The sequence below is a fragment of the Staurois parvus genome, unplaced genomic scaffold (assembly GCF_062004578.1).
Source record: "Staurois parvus isolate SC_StPar_1 unplaced genomic scaffold, SC_StPar_1.0 ptg000270l, whole genome shotgun sequence".
NCBI lineage: Eukaryota > Metazoa > Chordata > Amphibia > Anura > Ranidae > Staurois > Staurois parvus.
Genome location: NW_028318066.1, coordinates 1,811,451 through 1,832,694, shown reverse-complemented (window position 1 = coordinate 1,832,694; position 21,244 = coordinate 1,811,451). Strand labels below are relative to the sequence as shown.

Genomic DNA, 21,244 nt, shown 5'->3' with positions numbered 1-21,244 from the left:
CCTTGTTAGATTATCACAGATGCAGGTTGGATAAATTACTGTTTGTATCAGACAGCCTGTCCACAGCAAAACCTCCTTTACCTAACAAGAGCTTTGAGAGCAAGTTGTCGACTAAAGTTAGGTTGTTTCAAAAGTAAACTGAAAACTTTCTTTAAAAACAAAATATGTTTAGTTGACCTATATATAGGTATCCTATTCTTAAATCATTTTGGGAGGGATTTTACATTTGCACAGTTGTAGGTCCTGCTGCTTCAGTTTTCTTTTTGGCTTCCCTTGATTCGATCCTTGTTACAACCCCAACTTTTTTTTTGCTACAATCTCAATCTTTGTCCTGTGATTTGATTTAAACATCCAGTTTACACCGCTTGGACCTGACCTCTGGTTTGCTACCCTACTTTGCTTTGTTCATCTTATTCCATATCTGCCCTGACTGGTGTTGATGCCTGGCTTCCCCGACCATGCTGTCTGCTACTGAAACTGGCCTGTTTGGAATGTGCTTACCTAGCACCTGATTAGGAACAACTAGAATGCTCAGGCCTGATGATCTAGCACATGAAAACCTGGAGGCACACAAGTATAAAAAAAGCACATAATGCTTCCCAAATGTTGATGCTAAAAGGGATAAAAATTGACATCATTTATTAAAGAGTGGCTGCCCCTTGCAATACAAGCATTGTTATATTAAAGGATAAGTTCACTGTTTAAAAAAAAAAATAATACATGCACATTTTATTTGCAGATAAAAAAGTGTGCATTTACTATTTTTTTGGGAGCCTGGAAAGTATTGCACCCTCTATCAGAAGATTCTTGGTGCCATGGAGGACTCCTGCAAACCTGTCATGGTGTCTGTGTGCAGATACAGTCTGACAGGAAGACTGAATGAACTACTACAGGTCTCCACAGCGCCATGGTAGTTCATTGAGAACTACAAGTCAACAACCACAAAGGCTGTCAGGACATTTAGTTCATTCATTCACGCTGTTTTTAAATAGTGACAGCTAGTATGGGTAACTTCTCCCTGTACTGCTGTCACAGAGAGTGCGGGGAGCGGCTTCAGAATCGGGAACATCACGGTGGAAAAAACAGGTGGAACATGTAACATGTTCCCAAAGGTGAAACTATCCTTTAAGAAAGAACATAGTTGCTCAAAATTGTTTTGCTCAGTTTTGTGTAAAGATGTTATATTCCATCATACTTGGCTATCTTCAAAAATGCTATATATCATGACCCTTCAAAAATGTCTTTGAATGGAAAATTGTGACTTGATGACTTCAAGAGACACACAGGGTTATTCAATAAACAGTATAAAGAACAGAAGTCTTAGTCCAAGTGCAGTAACACATAACAATCAGTCAGAATACACTGCTGATGTCAGCCAGTACAAGCTGGATGTTAATTATTATCTATAGGCACTGCATTTTGCACATAGCCCTTCATTTCATACACTTTGTTATTATTAAGATTGACAGTGTAAGGCATGTACGACTGTGGTGTGGTAGAACTGTCTGCATTGCTTTAGAATGATATACTCTGGCACTCATTTAATTTGTGATCTTGTTTTTCTTCTCCAGGGACATTCTGCAGAAATAATTTCATTGTCGTTTAACACGACCGGAGAACGGCTGATCACAGGTTCTTTTGATCACACAGTGTCTGTGTGGGACATTCCTTCCGGCAGGTACCCTTTTTACGTGCCTGCCATTGTAATTATGCTGTATGAACTAACACTTTAAAGATAGCAAAGCAGAAGCACCTTACCATTCCTTTGCAGGATCAGAATGATGTCTGAAAATCAGCTTTACAGCCAATTATGCCTTTGAATATTTTTTTCTTAGCTGTATCTTATTTAATTATTACTTATTGTTGTCTGAAGATAAAATATTTAAGGGATAATGTATTATGAGAGCAAAATAGAACCTTTTTGCTAAGATTTTAAGTCCATACAGTTAGTCTGAGAAACTCCAAAGGACTATTTATATTTCTCTACGCCTCTACCCTTCCTCACCATCCACAAGCTAAAGGAAGGCTCTCGGGAGCCTGCTCTCAATGGTGTATGGATTACAGGAAGGAGCAAAAGTAGAGTGGCAAACTGGAGAAGGTGAGGTGCAAAAAAAGGAAATTATGAAATATAACACTTAAAGTGGTTCTTAAAGCAGAAGGTTATTACCTTAATGCATTCTATGTATTAAGGTTAAAAACCTTCTGGGTTCAACTCCCTTTATACTTACCTGAGCCCCATCTCGATCTAGCAATGTGCATAAGCGCAGAAGGCCTTCTGGGTCTCTCCCCTCATTGGCTCACACAGTAGTGGGAGTCATTGGCTCCTGCTGCTGTCAATCACAGCCAATGAGGAGAGAGCAGGAGGCGGGGTCATGTCACACTCTGTGTGTGAATGGAGAAGAGACTTGCTATTGGGGGCACTTGACAGGTGGGAGGAGCCAGGACCATCAGTCGGGGACCCCCAAAAAAAAGAGGATCTGGACTTCTCTCTGCAAAGCCATTGCACAGAGCAAGTAAGTATAACATGTTTGTTATTCAAAGAAAACATTACAGCCTTTAGAGTCACTTTAAAGGGTCAGTCCACCCAACATTAATGTATTTATAAGTGGTGCTTGGTGGTCTAGGTCAGCCCCAGCTTTTTATATATGGCTTGGATACTTAAACAGCAACATCTCCTTGCCATAATTCTCGACTCTGTTCCTTTATATTTAGGAGTTTTGGTTGTTCCTGTCTACATTTGCATGGTTCAGAAATAAATAGGGAAAAATCCTTGTTCTCCAGAAAGAGGTAGTCCAAGCTAATTGGCTAACTTGCCATTGTGTTTTATACACACCATTGGGGGACTTTGTCAGGGCCCTATTGTCAGGTTCTTTTTTTTTTTGCTGCCTGTGTTTCTTTGGGGTGATTACTCTTGTCCCATGGACACTGCTGGAAGTGAGAAGAAATCTATCCAAAATTAAACAAATGCCCTCTTTGCTAGGTATTGGATTAGGTCTTACCATTGTAATATTTCCCATCTATTCTTGTTCTGAAAAAATGTAAAGTCTAGGGACACAGGCAGCAATACAAAAAAAAAAGCTAAAAACTAAGTGTGGGCTTTAATTTAACTACGCTTTAAAATGTGCATTGCTAATTTGGAACAGCAGACCCTAATATAAAGTATTCTTCCTACACAGGAAATTTCACACCCTAATAGGTCATCGAGGAGAGATCAGCAGTGCACAGTTCAATTGGGACTGCTCCCTCATTGCCACTGCCTCCATGGATAAGACCTGCAGGGTATGCATATAACACAGTAATATTGTCTTTCTTTCATTACCACTCCACCCTGTATTGGGATTACAGTGTTAATAATATGTAATAAAAATACAAAACTAGAGATTGATGATCATGGTAGATGTTCTTTGCAAGACGTACAGAAATACAGTTGGCATTGATTTGCAACTTGTAATATTTTCAGTGCAACCCCAGTTTTGGTGAAAGACATTTAGTTTGATCCCATCATCTCTAAATTATTGTTCAGTTCATCTCTGTGTCAGCTTTGTAGAACTTGAAGAACTTTTTCTAGTAAAAAAACATTATAAATAAATAAAATGCAATATCTTGTGAATAAGAGATTAACTGACTCAGAAATCATGGGCAATCGAAAAACAATCCAGGCCTTGAAGAAGTATTGTGTTTATATGGAAAAATTAGGATTTTATGTTACAACATTTATTATTTAGGCACAAATAGTAATACCATGCTATGGTTATAATTTATGGTGCTTCACATAAAATGCTTATATTTGGCCAATGGAAGAATTTTGCTAACATATTACCTGTAGGTATATCCAGTTTGGGGTATGATCTATGTGGTGGCAGTTACACATCACAGAGGGAAGTGATCACAGGTTTTGTATGACATCAATACTGGTGCATATTAGACATCCCAGCAGGAACTAATGTATGAAACATGATGGAGGTGTTACCAACAGAAACCAGACATTTTAGTAAACAATAGACTAAGAGCACTCCCTCTACTCCTGTCCACTTTCAAAGATTTTATACATCAGTATGGTTGTGGATGCCTTTTTCCTGACTTCATAGAAGAGAATGCTCACAGAAGCTCAGAATGCAGAAGACATTTTGCACCTGTAACTGCAGCACTGGATTTCTTCAGAAGAGTTTTCTGCTACTTGGTTTTATATGCAGATGAGTTTTCAATGTCTTCTGTATTTTAATGCTGTATTTCTGAACAGTGCAAAGGTTGTTTTGAGATTCCTGTGCTTTGGCAAACAGTGTTCCTGAACTAGCCCAAAGGAACTAATCACACAACATTAAAATACAGTAAAGCAAAATATGACTAATTGCTGCAGTTTGATGGAGAATTGTGTCCTGTTCTAGTGTTTGTGGAATGCCAATTCAGCCTTGTTCCAACCCTTGTGGTTATGTTGCAATCTGTTGAATAGGCAGCCATGTACAACATGCTGTGACTGTTCATAAGGGTTTTGCGTCATATTTGTCAACACAATATATCGTCCTCATCATTCAGGGGTCTCTTAGGAGGGATCAGAACTGCCATTTAAGTGTCTCCTTTTATCGCTTGTGTGAATGCAGCCTTGCAGGTTCAGCAATACTATTTGATGAATAAGCATGTCTCCTGTTGCCTAATTACCTTTAAGCCAGAAATCGTAAACTATATTGCTATAAAGTTTTCCCGCTGTCCTTCCCCACCTTGATCACTTTAAATTATCATCTTTCATGTAACATAGACATTTGAGAGAGATTTACTAAAACTGGTGCATTCAGAATCTGGTGCAGCTGTGCATGGTAGCCAATCAGCTCTAACTTCAGCTTGTTCAATTAAGCTTTGACAATAAAACATGGAAGCTGTGTGGTATCGCTACAGAGCTGCACCAGATTTTGCACTCTCCATTTTTAGTAAACCTCCCCCATTGGGAGAAATGATTGTTTGCAACTGAACAAGCAGATCTTTGGATGAGTTTTTCTATACTCAGTATTCACATCTATTACTCTTCATAGCAGAGAATCTACATATTACTTCCTATAGGTCAATAGCAAGGGAGTGCAGGGTTTTCTCTATAAACCTCCTTAAAACAGGTATTCAGTGTAAAAGTATCTAAAAGACAGGTATAGAGTATACTAGAAAGTGTCTTAATGTGTCCACCACATTCAGGCAGACACAGGGATAGATTTACTAAAACTTGACACTGCAAAATCTGGTGCAGCTGTGCATGGTAGCCAATAAGCTTCAAACTTCAGCTTGTTTACTTAAAGATGAAGTCCAGTTTTTGTTACACTTTACATAGTTTGTTTGGACAAGATGGCCCAAACGAACTATGTCCCTCACTAACATGTGAGGCCACTTGATGTGCTGTATGAACTGTATGTAGCTGAGGCTACATACAGCATACAGCACTGTGTTCCGATGCAAGCCGAGACTTTGTTTTCTCAGACCCGGAACACAAGAAAGTCTGTCTGAGCGGCGCTCATAGAAAGCTGTGTTGTATCAATGAATACAAAGCTTCCTCTGATTGGTAGAGTCAGAGGTTGGGACATCATCAACCTACCTCTCTGACTCAGAGGAAGCTTTGTATTCATTGATAGAATACATCACTTTCTATGAGTGGCTGAGCGCCGCTCAGACAGACTTTCTTGTGTTCCAGGTCTGAGACTGGAAAGTCTTGGCTCGCATCGGAACACAGTGCTGTATGTAGCATTAGCATCATATAGTTCATTCAGCGCATCCAGCTTGGTCCAAACGAACTGTAAAGTGTACCATAAACTGGACTTCAGCTTTAATCTTTGACAAAAGAACCTGGAAGCTGATTGGTTTCGGTGCAGAGCTGCACCAAATTTTGCACTCTCCAGCTTCAGGAAATCAACCCTACAGGTCCAAGAGGGTGACAAGCTATTGTGTCCTTCCAGCCACTTCTAAATCCCTCCCTGTGGGCACCTTTAGTCTTAAGCAAATCGAGTGGATTTGCTTGATCTGCCTCTGAAAATACTGCTGTGATATAATCAGCACTTTATAGCAGATAACTCAAATTTATGACTCTGTAAAAGATAGCAGGTACTGGAAAACTGCAGCCACAAATTGACTTCATTATTTTCACAATATATTCTGACCTTGTGCAGAAGAAAAGAGACTGGGAATGTGTACTGAAGCTTTGGTCAATACTAATAATAATTGTATTGACTGTAGTTCAGGTGATAGCTGTGATGGATGTATAGTCAGAGCTGGGTTCCTTTTTGTAGGAGGAAATTTGCTTGAGATAATCAGTGCGCACATTTCCCTGTAGTGTTAGACAGCTCATAAAACAGTAAGTAGAGGTGATCACTTCATTGCATCTTCCATCCCAAGATATACACAGGCCTTTTTCATTGTTTAACTCTCCTGGCATCACATGAGAAAATAATTGTCTGAACCGAATTGAAATTCTCAGAAGTCATTTATAAGTTCTTCTTCGTATTGGCAGCCAACCAGGGCATAGTACATTAGATGAATGCTAGAAAAATACAGTACTGAATTCTTTATTAAGCTTGTAAATTGACTGTTCACCCATCCATATAACAGGCTATGTGAGACCTTTATAAAGCTTTTCTAAGAATAAGGTGTTTGTTTCCTTGAGTATTGATGCTGCAAAGCAAGGTAATTATGAATATATTTTCTGACTTAAATATCTTTTTATAATCTCTTTAAATATGGACATAAATAATTTCCACTGCTATTCAGTCTGTAGTAATGAAATCAATGAAAAATGTGGTCATGTGAGCACACCTGCCTGTGTACACTGTGTAGCAAGTGAACCAATTCATAGCATAGTAGATCTTTCTTATAACAGAACTTAGTCACTTGTCTTATTCCATCATATATCATAAAACTAAAGGATTAATCCTAATTTCAGAATGCTGGGAAGGGCCATGCACATCATGTAAAGAAATAATTTACATAATTCCACTTGCTGTCCACAAATGAGGAATAATCCTTTTATTTGTGAGCTAAGTGATGGAATGAGGCATAGGAATACCTTAAATCATTTGTATAGAAATACTGCATTAGCAAATTCAGTGTTATTTGTGTTATCAATTTAATTGTGAAATGTGGTATTTCTTGTGGTATTTTACCAAAGTATGTGTTTTTTTATTGATTCGGATGTTGAGGGTCATAAAAAAGTCAGAGTCCTGTTAGATACAGCTGAACCAAGGCAGTTTAAATCAGCCAAAAAGTGAAAGGTCTAGCAAACAAATTAAAATGAGACACCACACTTTTGATGGTACATTTCAATATTCAAGTTCACTTATGTATAACAAAGGTAAAGGCAATTGCTACATCAGTACAATTACAATTAAAAATAAATAAAGATTATCACCAAATACAATCATAAAATGTCCAATTCAAATGTGTCCAACAAAATCCAAAAGTCCAAATTCCAGACTTCCATCCAGTAAGAAGGATAATAATCCTAATTTTTCAGCGAAAAACCTCAAAACAAAGAAATAAACTATAGTGCATTACCCTTAAATAAATAAATAATACTCTAATCCATGCAGATCACAAACCATTCAAAAATGTGCAAAACAAAAAAAAAATATATATATATATAATTTTTATATATAATACACAAATTGTGAACACTCCGTGACCATTCCAACACTGTGTGCACTCTGACCCAACAAATAATAGTGCTAAATACTATTACCCTCTGTGAGTATTTGTATGCATATTCAATACTATGGAATCAAAACTCTTCCCATTCCTTCATTTCCGGGATTAAACTTCCAAGGTCCTCACAAAGATAAGAAGACTCTTTTAGACTGATCAACAAGGCATAGGGACAAATTTATTAGCAACTTACATCTGAATAAAGGAACTTCCAGCTCTTTCAATGGCCCTCTAATGTAACCAGCAATCAATGGCTGAAAACCATATGTTTCAAACCAACAAAATGGCCACGGCGACACTTCCGGTTAGCGTGCGTGCGTCTTGACGTCACATCCCCTAACGCGTTTCGTCACTTCCGGACTTCATCTGAAGGGATACGGACGTCTCTTCAGCCGCTCTTTTATTTGAATGCCTCTCAATAGCCAGAGGCTATGTCCATCATTTTCAATAAGGGAAAACCCGTCCTTATAAGTTCCTTTCTCAAACGCATTTTAAACAACTATATAACAAACCCTTATGGATCGGTAGCAACCTCATCACATAATAAGAAACATAGACATTAGCAATACATAAAACCTTAAAATTACATTAATTTTAGAACATACTCTTCTTTACATTAATTTTAGAACATATTCTTCTTTACATTAATTTTAGAACATACTCTTCTTTACATTAATTTTAGAACATACTCTTCTTACATTAATTTTAGAACATACTCTTCTTTAATAATTTTGATTATATAATTTTTATTCTTTATTTAATAAAATTTTAAATTTTTTGGTGTAATTTTTTAATTGAGGTATATTACAGTTGCCTTCTATTGTTTTGACACAAGATGGCGATGTTGTGATTATGCAGTGAGGTCAGCTCAGTTAATAGATCTAGGTGCCTGTAGTATTCATTTAGTATTTATGCCTTCAGGTGTGGTTATTTTAAGAGACCAATGAGAGAGGAGGTGGTTCTTTAACCTCCTCGGCGGTATGATTATTTCCGATTTTTTGTGCTGAAAGCGGTACCATTTTTTTGCATGGAAATATGTAGTTTTTTATTGTAGGCTGTAATGTTTAGGAATAACTCACTGAAATCTGTACGAACAAGAGTCTAGTAAACATCCCGGGTAGGATAAAATTTGAAACACGAAATCATAAATTATAATTTAATAAATAATCATAAAAAATAATAATATAATAATAATAAATTTAATTCAATAATATAATCAAACCAAAAACACTGAAATTTGAAATACAGAGGCAAATTCGCACATCACTGAGCAAAGTCGCAAAATCGTTTTAGGTGTCTGATGACGAATTTCTCCACAAATCATTATCACTCAATTCTGCAAGTGGTTCTGATTTACTATCGCTGTTCTCTAGCTGGTCTAAAACCGCTTTTGACGTAAAGGGGCGCTTTTTGGACGCCATAGACTTTTCTAAGTTTCCAGGCAGAAAGAACAGTCAAAATGCAGGCAGGGGACAGGACAAAGCAGTAGGGACAAATTGTATGTGAAATGCATTGAAACAGCAATGTTTTACTATGTAATAATCATTTTTAAAAAAATGACATTTTTTTAAAATTTCAAATTTACCGCCGGTTCCGGCGCCCGTACGTTCCGACGTCACAGTGACCGAAACACGGAAGCCGGATGCCGGCATCTGCCGGAGGAGATGGCCGGGGACGCTGCAGGGGACACATCGTGGGAGCGAAGGACAAGGTAAGTGCTGCAGGGACTCCCTGAGCAACGCCGCATGGTAAGCCGAGTGTAGCTCGGGGTTACCACTCTTGGTACTCAAATTTTACCCCGAGCTACACTCGGGAATACCGCTAAGGAGGTTAAGAGCACGCTCCACGTACTGTTTGCCACTCCCTCGGACGAAGTCGTATGACGAAACGCGTTAGGGTGTGGTTTGTCAGGGACGTCACCACGCACGCCAACCCACGTGTCCGGATCACGTGACCGCAACAACGCCATCTTGATTGCAGGCAGGCTGGTGAGACGCTGCTGATAGAGCTGGATACTCTTGTGTGCACTGATTTTAAACAAATGCTGGATATTGTTGTACTCAATGTGAGTTTAATTTTAAAGGGGGGATTATTTGAATAAATTTTGTTATACGTTATGGCGAGTATCTTTTATATCTGCATGTACTATATGGAGTTGTCTGGATATTTCTGAGCTGGAGCTGAGGTGTGGAGAGTTGCTCAAACAAATTACCAGCTTCTGCTGTCTGGATATTCCTAAGAACTGAGCTGTGGAGTGTTGGTTAAATACAGATATGCTGGTTTATCACCAGCTTTGGTGAGTGTGCAATTTGATGGGGTGTTTAAACACTGAATTTTCACTGGTGAAAGAAGACTTCATAGCTTCATTTGCTGAGGCTCATAAGCAATATATGTGCATGGATTTTATTGAATGGACTCTATGAGGATCTTTATATTGGTTTATGTATAGTGACACTTTATGCACATATTTGGTGGTGGATGCAGTTAAGCATATATTTATGTATTTATTTATACACAAGGGTAGCGCTATTATTTGTGGTTATTTTATATGATATTATATAATTTTATCACATTTTGGATTAATTTTTATAGTGGATTAATAGTAGCAGCTCCCATTTTATGTTATTTAACCTATATCCATAGGCGCAATACTGTGAATCCTGGGGTGTGTGATAAAACTTATATAGACACCTATCAGGATTCATTGTACTTTTGTAGGGGTGTGTGTTGATCCATATATGTAAGAAAGTAGATAGTTAATGGAACCAAGGTCTCTGGATTCTGACATTGGCTAGCTAAACATATTTAGGCCAGCAAGTCCCGGAGTTTTATTATATCCATGAAAAGGATGTAAACAGTCAAGGTGCTATCAAACCAGACTTGTCTATTGGGTTCTCATTTATCCAGGTCATGGTATAGCTAGTAGGGCCAGATCAAGCTTGTCTGACATGGGGGTGCAGGAAAAATGTGAGGGGGGCATACTTTCATCACACCTTCTTTTATCCTTGTGGTTTTCAGTGTTTGTGCACTTTTTAGAAAGTAGAGTCTCCTCAATTTTCTCTTTGCGCGCCACAACCTTGGAGAAATGCAAATATTTGGACTAGAGCTTAAGGTGCTCGAACGATACAGAGACTATGTGAACATTAATAACTGTTAACATTTTGAACTACAAACTGTTTTTATCGTTTAATATACATTTTTAATTTTTTAATTTTTTTTTCTATCTTCACATTCCATCCCACAATGAACTTGTTACCATTTCACCTTTCTCATTCAGATTTATTAACACATCAAAGCAACAGCCTTCAGTTTTTTTGGTCAAAAACTCATGCATGTCTAGATAATTGGCTATTGCCTTCTCATGAGCCAAAATCACCAAATGTTTTTTCCTATCATGCATCATTGTGCGTCGAAATGGCGTTAGAACCCAAGACAATGTGGAGAATTGTTGTCATACATTAGGGATGAGGAGTGATAATTTTAATTATTGTTGTTGAGGCAAGAGTTCACTAGCTGACATGGAATGCAAAACTCCTCTATCCAAGAAATTATTATTTACTGCAGCAACTTGGTTGTCCTGAGAGGTTTGCATCTATTGGTTTGCAGCACAGAACAGAGTCCACAGAGTGTTTGCAAATAAAACAATGATCGGAAGCCTTAAACATACCCAATCCTGCTCTTATGATATGTTAGCAGGCATATGCAGTTCAGTTTTAAGCACCTATTCACAAAAAGAAAATTGGGGAACTGGAGAAAGTGCAGAGAAGGGCAACCAAACTGATAAGAGGCATGGAGGAGCTCAGCTATGAGGAAATGAGGAAAGATTAGAGGAACTGAATTTATTCTCTCTTGAGAAGAGGAGATTAAGGGTGGATATGATCAACATGTATAAATACATCAGTGGTTCATATAGTGAACTCGGTGTAGAGCTATTCACCCTGAGGTCATCACAGAGGACAAGAGGGCACTCTTTACGTCTGGAGGAAAAGAAATTTAATCTCCAAACACGGAAAGGTTTCTTCACAGTGAGAGCTGTGACAATGTGGAATAGACTCCTTCAAGAGTTGGTTCTGGCCAGCTCAGTGGATTGCTTTAAAAAAGGCCTGGATTCTTTCTTGGATACACAGAATATAACTGGATACTAACATTTATAGGTAAAGTTGATCCAGGGAATATCCAGTTGCCTCTCGGGGGATCAGGAAGGAATTTTTTCCCCTGCAGGTGCAAATTGCTTCATGATTTGCTGTTTTTTTTTGGCTTCCTCTGGATCAACTGTGGGTGTAGGATTATAACTTTTTTACATTTTTTTAGTGGTTGAACTGGATGGACTTTTGTCTTTTTTCAGCCAGACTAACTATGTAACAAACTGGTAGATTTTGCACTGTCTCCAGTGAAGGGACCAGGGATCTGCACTTGTACGGCGTGTCTAAGCTGTAAAAACCTGAAGAACATCCACGAGGGCAGGTGAAATTGGCGTCTCAGCTCATCAAAGGTGAGGATGCCCTTCAGGTATGATATTGCACAGGGTCCTGATACCATATCTAACCCAGACCTGTGGGTCTGGCACAGACTGCAAATGAGCCAAAGTAGGGTTCCCCCAAAGGAATGTGTGGGAAGAAATAGTACCCACTGCACCCACATCCATTGTGACCTGCTTCCAAACTAGAACTGGTGCGTTCAGGTTTAAACCATCATCAACTGCCGTAACTTTTCCCTGCTCTGACAGGGAAAATCATTTTTATAACTTCTTTAGTGCTTTTTTAACATTACTTTTTTCCCCTTCCCTTCTGCATGGTCTAGGTTGGAGGTGGGGCTAAACTTCAGTAACTCATATGACCTGGTGACGTTGCTTCAGCCTTTTCAGGCCCTCCCCACCAGGTTTTACTGAGTGTATTGGAGGTGTCACCCAAGCATCTTATCAGCCTTGTAGATGTTGCTGCTTGCTGGGAGGATCAAATGCTTGAGTGACAGCTCCATTTTGCTCTTCATAGCCTAGAGGGAGAGCCGCTAAAGGCTGAAATGATGATGCTAGGTCATGTGACCTGCTGCTGGCTTAGCCCAACCTTGGCTGTGCTGATGTAGGAGAATCACTCAGTAAGTTATGAGTAACATCACTTACTAAATAGAAGAAGGGGAGCTTGCCCAGTGTGGTGGTATTGCTACAGGGGCTCTGCAGTCTGTTACCAGCAATGACATGGATGGATAATTGACTGGCAGGACCAAGGGGTAATTTATGTATACTGAAAGTTTGTGTACACAAGCAAAGGGTATACAGATGGGTGGGGGTGGGGAGATAAATTACACTTTAACAGGTAACAAAGGAACTTTTAAACAAGTTGTCCCTGACCCCTCTATGTTTTTATTTTGAGTTTTTGTCAATGGTTCTCAAACATCACAACAAAGATTCTAAAGCCAGGTTTCAGCTGGTTTCTTGCTTGTAGATACAGTGATGAATGAAGTTCGTTTTAGGCCTCATGCACATTGGCTCTTCGGCTTTTACAATGTAAAAAACTGGAGTTTTGAGGCTCTTGGGAGGCACATGGCCAAGAGGCATTAAAGTATTTTTTCTTGCACGGCATGTGTATATACTTTAGTGTGCATACTATGGTCACAGATTCACTTTAGGGCAGCTGTGTTTTTTTAACTACTCTAGTTTAATTTTCATGCAGATATAAATAAACACTGTTTAGATCAGTTATAGATGAATTAAAAATCATTAAAGGGAACTTGAACTGAGAGAATATAGAGGTTACCATTGCTGTCTTTTAAATTGCCTGCCTGTCCAATGGTTTCATTGCTTTCTGAGACACTGTCCTGAAACACGAGTGTATATCAGCAGTTCTGACTTTACTCTGACTTTTTAATCTGCATGCTTATTCTGTGTCATTGACGCAGAAATTATTCAAGTGAGATATAGCCAGACAAAAAGTATTCTTGGGAGGAGGCCAGTGATGGTAATGCCCCTTTTATTTCTTTCTCATGATATGATCCCTTTAGTGCAATTTCTAACTGAATTTTCATACAGCAAAATTTGTGTGTATTATTATAGGAAAAATGGTCATATATGAATGTGACTCTTAGAGCAAACCTTATCTGGGATGAACACGGGTTTGCCATTATTGACTTCCATCTAAACATGCTATTTGTCTGGATGTTACTTTGACTAACTTGCTTTAATACCTTCTCACTCAGTGGAATCTGGAACACTGATACATATCAGCAAAGTCAGAGTAAAGTTAGAAGTCCTTCTCTACATATATGTTGCACGCAAGTGACTGAAAGCATCAAAAGAAGGTCAGCATGATAGTCAGGCACCTAACATTTGCAGAATAGGAAATAGCAATGGCAAACTCCAGATTACTCTTTGGAAAGGTGCATGTTTAAATAAAGCTGTCTTTGTAACATTCTCCTGTAATCCCTGATTACAACTCCACTGAAGATGGGCAGCCAAACTCTACTGCATTGTACTTTGCTGTAAGGTTCCTGATAGGAGGATAGAGCAGAGTGATTTCTGCAGTGTGCTGCTGCTTCTTCATTTTCCAGTCATAGGCTGGTGCAGATCTTAGATAAGACTGAATATATCTTTGCTAATTATAGTCTGCAAAATGGTGCAGGATGTGGCAGGGATGTCTGGATAACAAATCTTTGGCAGACAGTTCACTTGTATTTTAACTATGTACTTAGCGGTTAGACACTATTTAAATGTAAATGTGATGGTTTCCACAAACTTGTGACTACTAAAAACCATACAGAGAAGTTTGACTCAAGTCTGTCATGCAGACTTTCAGTGCCTAGTTCTGTGTAAATTCCTGGTGCCCAGCATTGTAAGTGCCTGGTGCCGAGTTGGTTCTGGCCAGCTCAGTGGATTGCTTCAAAAAAGTCCTGGATTATTTCTTAGATACACAGAATATAACTGGATACTAACATTTATAGGTAAAGTTGATCCAGGGAATATCCGATTGCCTCTCGGGGGATCAGGAAAGAATTGTTTTGCAAATTGGATCATGCTTTGCTGGGTTTTTTTTTTGCCTTCCTCTGGATCAACTGTTGGTATAGGATTATTACTTTTTTTTTTTCTATGGTTGAACTGGATGGACTTTTGTCTTTTTTTTCAGCCAGACTAACTATGTAACTATGTGTCCAGCCTTCTGCCGGGTGAACGTTGGGCACTTTGTATAGTGGCAACAGAATGTCAAGTGTGTTTGCCCCAAAATCGGTACCGTTTTAACTCTTGTTGTGATATTCCTTATAATGTTTTAAAATTTGGTGTTTATGACTTTTTTTTTTCATTTTAAGTTTTTATTAAATCCTTCCATAGAGCCGTACATTGCTAGTAAATAACATCAGTAAGCGAATCCCCTTAATTCCCCAAACTCAACAAAAACAGAGCAAGAATAAGATCTGTAATACAGCGTCCAAAATTAGCAACATACAAAACAAATATATCTAATAACGTGGATGCCAACATAGGGTATGGGATACATAGGATACTGTAGGCAATGGAGGTATCCCATAATCTAGCTGAATGGAAGGAGTAAAAAAAATGTTTCTTTTATCAGGGAAAAGCATGGGAGAACAACTACTACACCCACAGGAAGAAAAAGAGGGGGGGGGGGCGGGCAGGAGAAGAAATGTGCCTACAAGGACACACAACTAGGATAGTAGAGGGGATTGGGGAATATTAAAAAAAAAGGAAAGGTGGAATTTAAGAATAGCTACATATACTGAAAGGTAACTATCATATGCGTGTTTATGACCTTTTAACATGCCACAGAAATGTTTCCACAATCATGTCTGTCTGTAACTCATGTTTTGTTCTTCCTACACATAATTTATGATTGGTTTGCACTGGATAGCATATACTACTCGTTGGGTCTTACATGTTTTTTATCCTGTCTGGGTGAATACACGTTCCTAAAACTTCTTCAATCTGACTGTATTTCTACATGTCATGCAGAAATTGCACATAACAAAACCCCTCATGTATTCAGTCCTCTTTACAGGGTTATTTCCTAAATTTGTAAATGATCGAATTGTTGGTGTTGATGCAATCTACAGTTCCATATTTCTTGCTTTCCTATAGACAAACTAAGGCCTTATCTTGACCATACATAGATCAAAATGCATCCAGTTCAGCAGAGATCGGCCGAACTTCCATCCATGTATGTGCAGGCCGAATGTACCCAAGTCGATTCATCGGTCGACTTAGGTACAGGCAAGCCTGTAGGATATTTTACATGCGATTACTGCCAGTCGCTATAGCTGCTAGAAGTAATCATTGTGTTCTTCAGCATAGTAAGGTTTTCCGTGCCCCCCTGCGCTGCTGGAGGCATTCCACCATCAACTTTGACTGTGTTGATGGGTAAATTGAGTGATTTTCTTTTCTTCCACCTGTGGTTCTGCCTTACAGGTAGCCTTGAACTAACACCTTATCCTGTTTCAATGTCTCCCCATGGTTATTAAAATTCTGTCTAATAATATGGTACAGTGCATTGTAACTTAACAGAATGGTTGAATAAAAAATGTCCATTATACCATTTGGGGTCTTTTTGGGAGTATTTCCCCTAGTGTCAGGGGGAAACCCATTTGAGATCCTCTATAGTTTTCAGGAAGACCACCACCGGAGTAGAGTGTTTCAGGTAATATGTTCAAATAGAGGGACTGACCACAGGAACAAGATATTTGAGGAGAGAAGAGTTCAGCAAAGTAGCATCTCTCTCATTGAAGGTATAGTAAGCAAATGTGGCAGTATTTCAACAGCTTCCCATATTAAATTGAGTTTTTGTATTTAAACTAAAAGAAATTTGGTTTGTGCTGGCTTTCCCACATTTTATGTTAATGTATTTTCTTTTTACAGCTGTGGGATGCTCTGAGTGGTAAATGTGTGTCTACCCTGACTGGACATGAAGATGAGGTTTTGGATGTCTCATTTGATTCCGCTGGCCAGCTGATTGCTACAGCCTCTGCTGACGGTTAGTCCGGCTCATAAATAGCCTTATCTTAATAAATATCCTTAATCCTATGTTCTAATCTTTGGGTGCAGTTTATACTTGTTTTCATTTAAAGTGGTTGTAAAGCCTAAACATTTTTTACTTTAATGCATTCTCTGTATTAAGGTAAAAAATGTTTCAGTATGTGTATCCGTAAACTTACCTGAACTTATTCTAGATCCAGCACTTTGCCTGTCTGTAGCAGCTTGTCTGTAGTGGGGGGAGAGGCCAAACCTTGTTGTCTGTGTCTATAGACGCAGGCATCATGGCTCGGAATCAAGGCCACAGAAGTGCCACCATAGGAAGCAGATTCCTATGGTGGCACACTGAAAAGAGGAGGAGCCAGGAGCACCAGTGGGGGACCCGAGAAGGAGGATCAGGGCCGCTCTGTGCAATACCACAGAGCAGGTAAGCATAACATGTTATTTTATTAGAGAAAAAATGAACTTTACAAACGCTTTAAGGTATCCTCTGCTTATACATTTTTTTAACGTGTTCAGTTTATATTGTCCCAGTTTGGGACTGATCTACTGTATCCCTTATACAAAAAAAAGGGTCTGCATAGGGGTTTAAAAGAACTCCATCCAATTTATTAAACATGTGTCTACATGTAGAGTCTGAGAAAAGAGTAAAGCATCGTGAGGCTTTATTCAAAACAGCACTTACCGGAACAGTAATATATCTTGGCATGTTTCACACTACTGCAATATGTACTATTTTAAAAAAAAGTTACTTATTGCCCTACTCCTTTCATAAGGAGGGAGAGCCAGCAACTAGGAGAAAGTGTGATAGAAAACCAGTCCCTGAGCAGCAGAGGTATTTGTATCTAAATGATTAAACATTCAGAACTTTGGGTGTTGCTGCTGTACGAGAACAACTACCTGCCACACTGCAGTGATTTTAGGTGTTTAACCAAAATGACTATTGTCAATGCTTTGAGCAAGATCTTGATATACTGTATGCTTATTGACAATATACTATTGGACCCTTAATGTGGAAAAATACAGCTTCTAACATAGAGATACTTTCACTTTTTTGTTTTGGCCATAAGTGTCTGTGTGTTGTTTTTGGGAACCTTTAGCAGCTGTATGTCAAGCTTTCTGTACATCCAGGTACGAGAATAATCTCTTTGCTCAAGACTTGAGCAGCAATAAAGATCTGGTGGATGAAAACTATGCCCCCGCTCATCTCCATCCAATTGAGAAACCATTTTTAGGTGTAGTTACTCTTAAAAGGGAAGCTAATGGTTTGGGTAATTTTTTAATAAGCTAATAGTTTTTCTTACTGTTTATATAAAAGTGTATATGACACTTACGGGTGTTCTGAAGAGACAGCACAGCAGAAGCTGCTTGCCCTGCTTACCCTGTCAAGAGGGTATTTTTGGATGTACTAGCAGATTTCAATGAACTTGACTAACAAATTAAAGCTGAACTCCAGCTAACAATTTTTAATCAGTTACAGCAACATTTCTTTTCCTTTTAGGATAAAGGTTTTAAATAAATGAATAAAAGCTGGCCATTGTAAGCACCTCTGTTAGTAGTTATTCTTTCTGAACAGCTTGGTTTGTTCAAAGAAGATGAACAATAACAGGCTGATCACCAGGTGAAAAAAAAAACGAAATAGAAAATGAATGCAGCCACCACATGTAAGAATTGATAAGCTGCAATATAATAATTTGTTGTTTGGGGGTTTAAAACCACTTTCAATAAAAATATATGATTTTTTTCAGAACATTTTTGGAAACACTGTACATTCCTTTTAAAATAGCTACATGCTTACTATTTCCAAAAAGAACATAATTATTGGTACAGGGAGCCAAGCACATAATGGTTAAAGCTGTCAAACAAGAAAAGAATTTCAAAGTTCCTCTAAACTTAGTCATGTATATACGTTTAATGATAGAAATAACCTTTTTCTATATACTTATAATTTCCTGTAAATATCAGAATTACATACAGTGAGAATAGTATGATTCATATTGAGTGCTGTGCAGTTATCTGCCCCTGACTCAGTCAAGTGCTTTTCAAATGTTTATATTGCGATTACATGCAATTTTCAGCACTTTGCTGATAGCGGACTAAGAAAGCTTCTAAGGATTAATATGTTCTGTTAATCTTTAGCTGAACGCTAGGATTATTTGATACAGTCATAGGAAATTGAAAAAGGTTATAGTTTTATTTTTTGCAACTCGGTGCAGTGAGGGGAAACTGTAACTATATAAAGAGATCTTTGTTACTCCTCATAGAACACACTTTGATCTGTAGATGTTGTTTTTTAATATAGTATTTATACCTGTAATCTCTTTTAACAGGAACAGCCAGAGTGTATAATGCAGTCAGCAGGAAATGTCTAGCCAAGCTAGAAGGGCATGATGGTGAAATATCTAAGGTGAGTTGTGTTATGCGAGTATGTTCAGTCAAATCTGACTCTGAGACCTCATGGACTAAAGCACAAGTCTCTGAGCTAGCACAAGATAATTTGTCTATTAGCAGCACCTTTATTTATTTCAGCGCCTTTTCCCACTATGTTCTATCATTGGGTCATGATCCTCTCTACTGAATCTTGTCTTCAATGTTTATGGCCAAAGTATGTGATTTTTTGTTCCATTATTACTCTTGAATCTGGATAAAAGATAAGAACAGAGAAAAACAGCACAGATGGGCTAATAGTGTTGTAAAGCAATAAGGATTTTAATAATAAAAATAGATTAAAATGACTCGGAAACATCAGAGGGATAGCAGAATATCAGAAGAACTTAAGGGAATCCAGTGTCCTGGTGAAAAACCTTCTACCCTGGCCAGTGAGTCCACACCTGTTAGATAACCTTAGCTGGAAAACGGCAGCAGCAGCAGTATGTCAAAGCAACTGCCATTCCAAGTACACCCCAAAGTGTGCTCGATGGGTACCCGCCCCCCAGAAGTGACATCACAGTAGTGCAGGACTACATTTCGGGGAGGAACTCTCCTTCCTCAGACTACCTCACAGACTACCTCCATTCCTAAATAACCAATATCCCCAGACTCCCCTAAAATGTGTTCCTGTGCTATTGAGACTTCACTTCTGGGAGAACGACTTCCCATCGAGAGGACTCGGGACAGCAGTTGCTTTGCTGCTGTCTTTTTCCAACTGAGGCTGTTTGACAGATGTGGATTCTACTCACTGACCAGGGTGGAAGGTTTCACATCACAACACTGAGTTCTGCTGTTATGCTGTTATTCCTCTGTTGTTTGCTAGTGACTTGTAATCCATTTTTCTAAATTAAAATCATTATTGTGTTGCTACACTATTGTCCCTTCTGTGCTGCCTTTCTCTGTGTTTATTTTTTCCCTGAAAATGGAAGCCCCTACTCCTCTTCATGCTAAGTGGCTGCATTAGGTTACTAATTTGTGCCAGGTTCAGTCTTGGATTGTGTGGATTGGGGGAATTGGTCATATTTTTTCCTGCAACCCACTGGTATCATCTGAGAGCTGCTGCTTAAGTGTGGTCATGTTATCACTTTAGTAGAGTGACCACACTCAGTCCTGCATGTGGGTCATATTCACACCCCTTGAGTGCTGAGAGTTTTGCTTTTTTTTTTTTTTTTTTCCTGTTAATCTGTATTGATTGATTTAAACTTGTTTGCAGTTCAGGTTCAGGGAACTCTCTGCAGCTCTCTCTGACAGCACAATTCAAAATATCAACTCTCTGGTATCTGGTCTTGTGTTGGCACTGAGAAAACCATAACTCTATGCACCTTTGTTGACCATGTGATTCTACTAGTGCAAATTTGCAGGGAGCTTTACTAAGAATAAAGATCGAGGCATTCCCTGGTTGTCACCCCCTGATTGAACAAAATAAAAAAAATCATAAAGCATGGGCTGTCTAACAAAATGAGAAGCTGTATCAGGCTGATCTGTCAGACATTTGTCAAGAACTGCACAGGCTCCAGAGTTTATACTGTGCACAAAATATATTCTCTATGCTTAGCCAAAAAAATATACAGTTGTGTTCAAAATAATAGCAGTAAGACATCACTAACCTGATCAATCATTGTTTTTGGTAGAAATGATATTTCTACATGGCAAATAATTTACTAGCAGGTGTAGTAGTGTAATAGAAATCCAACAGACCCAACAGTCATGACATGCATGCTGCTGATTCTGTGTAATTGAATCACTAATTGAAAGGGGCATGTTCAAAATAATAGCAGTGTGGAGTTCTATTAGTGAGGTCATTCATTCTTTGAAAAACAGGTGGCAACTATTGCCCTTATTTAAGGAAGGAAGGCAGCAAATGTTGTACATTCTGGTTACAGTGCATTTCTCTCTGAAATTCTGAGGAAAATGGGTCGTTTCAGACATTGTTCAGAAGAACAGCGTACATTGATTAAAAAGTTGATTGGAGAGGGGAAAACATATAAAGAAGTGCAGAAAATGATAGACTGCTCAGCTAAAATGATCACAAATGCTTTAACCACTTGCCTACCGGGCACTTATACCCCCTTCTTTACCAGGCCAATTTTCAGCTTTCAGCTCTGTCGCACTTTGATTGACAATTGCGCGGTCATGCAAGATTATACCCATATGAAGTTTTTATCATTTTTTTCT

General features: G+C 38.6%; 1 protein-coding gene across 1 annotated transcript in view; it reads left to right on the top strand.

The window, feature by feature from the left end:
* DAW1 (dynein assembly factor with WD repeats 1) overlaps window positions 1-21,244 on the top strand; it is a 77,693-nt gene that overhangs the window by 45,142 nt on the left and 11,307 nt on the right. The window contains exons 8-11 of the mRNA XM_089681516.1: window positions 1,572-1,678; window positions 3,177-3,279; window positions 16,526-16,640; window positions 18,970-19,046. Of these exons, the coding sequence (XP_089537642.1) occupies window positions 1,572-1,678; window positions 3,177-3,279; window positions 16,526-16,640; window positions 18,970-19,046 (402 nt within the window). The remainder of the gene's footprint in view (window positions 1-1,571; window positions 1,679-3,176; window positions 3,280-16,525; window positions 16,641-18,969; window positions 19,047-21,244) is intronic.